This window comes from Pundamilia nyererei, unplaced genomic scaffold (genome assembly GCF_000239375.1).
Source record: "Pundamilia nyererei isolate P.nyererei 1_Seehausen unplaced genomic scaffold, PunNye1.0 scaffold00063, whole genome shotgun sequence".
In the NCBI taxonomy this organism is placed as follows: Eukaryota; Metazoa; Chordata; class Actinopteri; order Cichliformes; family Cichlidae; genus Pundamilia; species Pundamilia nyererei.
The window spans coordinates 1,683,174-1,689,608 of NW_005187464.1; the positions used below are offsets into that span (position 1 = coordinate 1,683,174).

The 6,435-nt window shown below is 40.3% G+C and overlaps 1 protein-coding gene across 1 annotated transcript in view; it reads right to left on the reverse strand.

Moving 5' to 3' along the window:
• Positions 1–661: 661 nt before the first annotated feature.
• sftpba (surfactant protein Ba) overlaps positions 662–6,435 on the reverse strand; it is a 6,822-nt gene continuing 1,048 nt past the window's right edge. The window contains exons 3-10 of the mRNA XM_005735285.1: positions 5,858–5,932; positions 3,104–3,226; positions 2,901–3,011; positions 2,718–2,798; positions 2,394–2,577; positions 1,993–2,051; positions 1,840–1,905; positions 662–1,759 (exon numbers count right to left, since the gene is read on the reverse strand). Coding sequence (XP_005735342.1) covers positions 1,849–1,905; positions 1,993–2,051; positions 2,394–2,577; positions 2,718–2,798; positions 2,901–3,011; positions 3,104–3,226; positions 5,858–5,932 — 690 coding nt within the window. The 3' untranslated portion in view covers positions 662–1,759; positions 1,840–1,848. The remainder of the gene's footprint in view (positions 1,760–1,839; positions 1,906–1,992; positions 2,052–2,393; positions 2,578–2,717; positions 2,799–2,900; positions 3,012–3,103; positions 3,227–5,857; positions 5,933–6,435) is intronic.

A 6,435-nucleotide genomic window follows, 5' to 3' on the forward strand; every position in this document is an offset into this window, starting at 1 on the left:
TTAAAATATGCCTGCATCATGCAGCTAGATGGTGCTGTGTTCCCCAAAATTATAGTGAAGTAGGTTTTTAGTCGGACTCCTGTAGCACCACCTTGTGGCTCGTTGCATGTACTACAGATTTAAATTGCTCCTACAAATCTGGCAAACGTGTCTGAAAGAGGGTTAATGTTCCCCTCACCTTTGTTCAGACACTCCCACAATAGTTACGGTCATCCCGCAGGCTTTATATCTGGCATTTGTGCAAAAGACTACTTGCGCTTATTGCTGTGCTAATGAAATTTTCTCCTGTGAAGTGTAACCACACTTTACTGTTCCCATTTTGCCGTCTGCTGCACTGTGCTTCTGACATCTGCACCCTCACACACAGCCTCTGACAGAGGGAGGGAGAGATCAGTTGTAGACGACTGTTTTAATCTTGCCGCCGAGTGGAAGAGTTGGTGGGATAACTTGCCATGTCCAGTGTATTTATTTCTAGGTTGCTGTCTTGTGAGTTGAGCAACCCACAGAGATGCAGGTGTCGCATTTATGTGACTGCGTTCATTCAGACTTGGTGCATGCTTAAAGTGATATATTAATGTTGCAGTGTTTGGTAAGATTTTATTTTTTTTCATCGTGCTCCTTCAGGCATGCAGCAAACGCATCAGGATGCAATCACAATAACAGGATGCTGTGGCTGACGGGCTAATGTCACACTGGTTATTTAAATTAAGGAACCTACTTTTTAAACTTTGTCTCCTCTCGCTCATCCACAGATGGAGAAAATAGTAGTTGGTGTTGTACAGAGAAACCAGCCTGTTTACATGTCTCCTGTGGACGATGTGTTTGAGGAGCACTCCCTCCCTTGTTCAGTTTTTGTTTTTTAAATCATTTAAGTCTGCCAGCAGTTGCTAAACATGGGGGGGGTAAAAAAAAAAAGTGCCTTTTCTCCTCTTGCAAATTTCCTCTTCCCCTACCTCAAAGTACACAACTTACCATTTTGACCCTGACAACCCCAAGGCTAGTTTCCGTCTTTGGCGTTTCCGAGTGATTTGTTGTTGACTTTCTCTAAAACTGTTGAAATAAAATGCACCCTTGCTTTGTGCTTACAGGCTGTGCTTGTTTTATGTGAAGGGCTAACTTCAACATCTTTAAACTGTGCTGCTGTAGATGACACTTTCATGTTTTTAAATAAAGCAGAAGTGATCCTGTCTGCGAGGTGGTAAAGACGAACACTTCCAGTCTCTATTTGTGCTTTATTACTTCTTCCAAACTGCTGACTTGAAAGTAGGAAGATGACTAAAGACTAAAATATCTGCCCACCCTACATTCAGCAGTCGACTCAAACCCTTTTACCTCATTTGACTTCTAAATCTCAAACATAAGTCTATTTAACAGCAAAGGATATGTTGTCAAGTCAGCTGGGAAACACTACAAAAACACTTTATTAAAGAAGAGACGGGAAACTTGAGAAATGGTTGGTATATTTAAAAAAAAAAAAAAAAAAAAAAAAAAAAAAGCACAAAGGCAATAAGTGAAATCTAACTCTGAGCCAGTAATATTTACTCTGCTACAAGAAGTAGCAGTAGCGGAGTAAAGATGACACTTAAACACAATGTTTTCTGCATTTCATAACTCTGTGCAGGCTGAATAGATAATGCAAAAATTACAGTATGCAGTAAGAAATCAAATTGGGATGTGAAATACTGTTAAAATGCTGCTGATGAAGATTTGGTGCTCGATGAAATATCTGCTGCGTCCACCACGCTGACTCTTATTGGATCTGCTTTGAAAAGAAGTTGTGTTATTGAGACTGCATGTTTTTTACTTTGATTAGTTTGTGTGAAATCAATGTACACCCACCTTAATCCTTCAGATTGTGTTGTAGTTCAGAGGCTTCCAGGCAAATTTGTGGCAGTAGAACAGAGTCTGCACAAAGTGAGACATGCATCGCATGTAATACTGCAGTGTCTGAAAGCTGAACGGGTGAATTCATTGTAATAGAGGTTTACTTACTCCGCACTTGAGAGCAGTCTTGACGTCTCTGCATCTGTATGTTGTCAGAGTGCATGGATCTGCAGGTTTAAAGCAGGAGATAGAAGAAAGTTCACTTGGTAACTGAGAATTCTTTAACGGGACGTTTTGTATACTTTGATTTGTGCTTTCAGATTAGACGGATGCATCAAATTTAAATCTGTTCCTGGGCCTAAAAAGTACTGTAATGCATGAATGATGCAGTTGTAACTAAGGTATAATTATGCCATATTAGGTCTGCACTTAAACTTTTTTTTAAATATAAAGCATGTACAAGACAAATTATTGGACATCCTGGTCTCTGGAGATTTTGTGTCCAACATATGACATATTAAGTAAACGATCACAATCACTGCAATAGAAGCAAGGGAGAACAAACTGACCCAGAAGCAGAGATTCTTCCCCTTTACAGAAGTGCATGAGGTGACAGATGGCCTGCGGGGTCGCATAAGCCAGTATTGCATCCAGCACTGTCCTGCTGACCTTGTCGATCACAGTCTCACACTGGTTGCGGTAGGAGGCCGGCAGAATATGGCAGATCTCTTCCAGCAGCTTGACCACTGCTTCCTGTAGAAGAGGAGCAGAGTTAAAAAAAAAAAAAAAACGGGCAGTGATTACTCTCAGCTGTGTGGTCTGATTGCTTTTAAGTGTCTGTGTGCAGCACAAGGAAGTACTGTTTTTATGTGCGCTACATAACCGTGTTTCACCTCTGTTCTTTCTTTGGGAAGCAAACCCTCCAAAGTCTTGATGAGGAAGGTGCAGAAGGAGCATTCGGTTGAAGGCTTCACCTGATTGAGGCACATAAATGGCAAGAGTTCAGCACAATGTTTTTTGTTTTGTTTTTTTTCTTTTCTCCCCGCAATGTGTCTTTCTAAACTTCAGATACTCACATTATCACTTGTCACAGCAGCCTGAAGGGCCTCTTGGGCAAAATAGCTGAGCATCTGCTCTTTATCACAAGAGCTGCAGAGCCCGAGGATTTTGCACACCTCCGCTGGTTTCTGTGGAAGAGAGGAAAACATGTTTACTGACTTCTCAGTGTCAGAAATGCCATACTCAAGGATGCATCTGGTTTTGGACTTCTCAGACTTACCAAGATGGAAGTAACAAAATTGATGGCCAGTGGGAACATCTTCTCCACCTCTTGTTTGCAGAGATTGGCAGCTGGACCGTGCATGAGTGCACACACGCTTTCAATGCCATTCATGATCTTTTTCTGTGCAGAATAAAGCGGTGAGTCAGAATATTGACTTAAAGACTGGTAGCCCCATTTGTCTTCAGCTAAGTAAGCAGAGCAGGTGTGGCATTTTTTGTTTTTTTTGTTTTCACATTACATAAATAAACTTGTTGATTTATTAAAATGCATTTAAATGGCCTGTATTTGTATAGTGCTTTTACTAGTCCCCCCTAGGGACCCCAAAGCGCTTGACACACCCAGTCATCCACCCATTCACACACTAGTGGAAGGCAAGGCAAGCTACAGTTGTAGCCACAGCTGCCCTGGTGCAGACTGACAGAAGCGAGGCTGCCATATCGCACCATCGGCCCTTCTGGCCAACACCAGTGGGCGGTAGGTGAAGTGTCTTGCCCAAGGACACAACGACCGAGACTGTCTGAGCCGGGGCTCGAACCGGCAACCTTCCAATTACAAGGCGAATTCCCAACTCTTGAGCCACGATCGCCCCGCTGGTTGCTCGTTTTCCTTTTGTTTTGCTTTGTTCATTTGTCTCTTTTAATTCTATTTTGTTGTACTTTTTCAACATGTTCAAAATAAAGATTCAATCACGATCGTCCCCCCCCCCGTCTTCTGCCCCTTTAGCTTTCATCCAATCACAACATGTTCATTAACCACCTACTAATACTATGTGAGGCCCTAAACCAGAATCAATGTTGTGGATATAAAGCTTCAGTACAAAATCTTAACAGTCACAGAGTTAACAAGTGAACTGAATGAATACTATTCAGTTTTCTATTTGTGCCTAACAGTAGCAGGGTTTTTTTTTTTCCAGACTTGTTTACTATGGTGTCATGTGGTAGTGGTTGAGAACAAGGCATATGTTACTTTTTATTTATATGTTTTCATATTTTCCTCTATATAATACTATTTAAAAGTCTTGAGGAACCCTTTTCTTGTTAAGACACTTAATACTGACCTATGATGCATTCAAGCATCAAAACCCTAGTATTAGTAGTATTTTTGCACCAACCTAATCAAAGGTTGGCAGACAGGTGCAGCGTGTCCGTAAAAAGTTTCAGGAAACTGGACAAATAGAGGATAAGTGTTCATCATTGCCTAACAAGAGATTGAGTCTGAGTGGACAGGGTGGTTGTCGGGAAGCCATTCTTAAGGAAGGGAAATAACAAGAGAAGGTTGACCAAATTACACTGAAAATCAGTGGCAACAGGACTTATGGAGTGATGAATCATCATTTGAAAAATTTTGGGTTTAAGTCATTTTCAGAGGAGCTCAGTAAAGCGATCCAACAGTGAGTGTTTACAGCCATCTGGCATCTCCTGTTGTGTGGGGATGCATTTTATCCAGTAGTGTGCCTGCCTCTAATGGTAATGGATGGGCCTCCCAGAGCTCAGCATTATTGAAGCAGTGTGGGATCATCTTGACAGAGAGCAGAACAAAAGGCAGCCGACATCCAAAGAAGAGCTTTGAATGTCCTTCAAGAAGCCTGGAGAACTATTTCTGAAGACTAATAAGAATAGTAAGAGATAACACGAAAACAGTTCAGGGTGTGTTGAAGAATAAAGGAGGTCATACCAAATACTGACTTTCAACCTCATTAGAATCAGACTCTGTTTTTGTCTCTTACGCTGTATTTCCATGTATGCTTACACATTGCAATGAACCACTGCACCTTTTCCCCAGCAAAACACAACCAAACGAGGGGTGGTTCAAGACTTTTGCACAGTATTGTGTAACAGTTTTGTTTGTTTTTTTTAAACAGATATTTGGTTCATTTTTGTTTTTTGAGATTAACAGTGTGCACTGATACAGTGACATGTGATTAAACGCTGGTATTTTTTAGGTGTTACTTCGTAGCGGCAGAACCGATTTAAAGGTGAAGCGTGGACACTGAGCAATGCTGTGTTTGGTGAAACTCAAATATTCAGACACTAATGTGTTGTTTCTTTTTTTATATATACATCACTCCATGTCAGTGTGAAAAAGGAAAACAAGGGGTGTTCACAATACAGCTGTGTTCATTAAATAAAGGCATTGCTTGACTTCACACCAGCATGCTGCTGTGCTACATAAGCTCCAGACACATACTATGTAATAAATCCCAAACATCTTTTTCTCCATCTTTCCATGTGTACATCCTCTTTTATATCAATGTTTATCAACATACGTGATAAAAAAACCCAACTTATTTCTGTCTTTGGAGCCTGTAAACCAGATCAGGCTAGATCAAAAGAGGATCTTGGAAGTCGTGTGTGTGTGTGTGTGTGTGTGTGTGTGTGTGTGTGTGTGTGTGTGTGAACAAAATTTGAATGGTAAATTTCATTTCAACTTTTCTTAGAAAAAATAGGAAGTGGCTCACCACCAAAACTATGAAGTGACCTTTAGTTTGGTGTGTGTGTTTTTAAGACATGCACAACCGGTTACAGATTATTTACATCTCCGAAGGTGAAAAATGTGCTTTAGATGATAAGATTACACTAAAAATTCCTGGAATGTAAAATATTTAGTTTTTCTTTATTCATGCCACAGGTCTCATATTTTAATCTTATATAATATATTTAATATGGGAATGGAAGATGTGGATAACATTATCAGCGAGCAAATTTGAACATTTAGGAATGTGTTTGCTCCTCGGGCACCAGGTGTACTCACCTGCAGGTCTGCATTGGAAAGCATGTCAACAAGGAGTTCAAATATTTTGGTGCAGTCTTGGCAAACATCTCCGGTCTGAAAAACAAAATCACATGATGAACATAAATTAATACCCTAAATCTAGGTTTGTTGGGATCTCTGTGCTGTTGGCACAGTTTAGTTTGGTTTAAAGTTTATTCAATCTGGATTCAAAAGTAGGTGGTAAAACTTTTACAACCTTTTATAACTTGACGCGTAACAGCAGACTTCTTCATTTTGAAGAAATGAAAATCTCACTTCTCAACACTGCGCCCTTACATTTGCTTTTGCCCTCACTGTGAGCAGTGCTAAAGTATCACACACTCCTATAGTGTCATTACAATTACCCACAAAAAAAAAGAGTTTTAGGGAAAAAGTCTGCAAACATGTTCATGGTACTCAGGGAAATTATGTGAGTTTTTTCCTTTTTACTAACTACTACTAACTTTTAAATTACAGATGTCCAACTCTTTTCACATCGAGGGCCACATACAGCCCTCTTTGATCATAAGTGGGCCGGACAAGTGAAGTTTCCCCTCCTGTGAGTTTAAAGACTACAC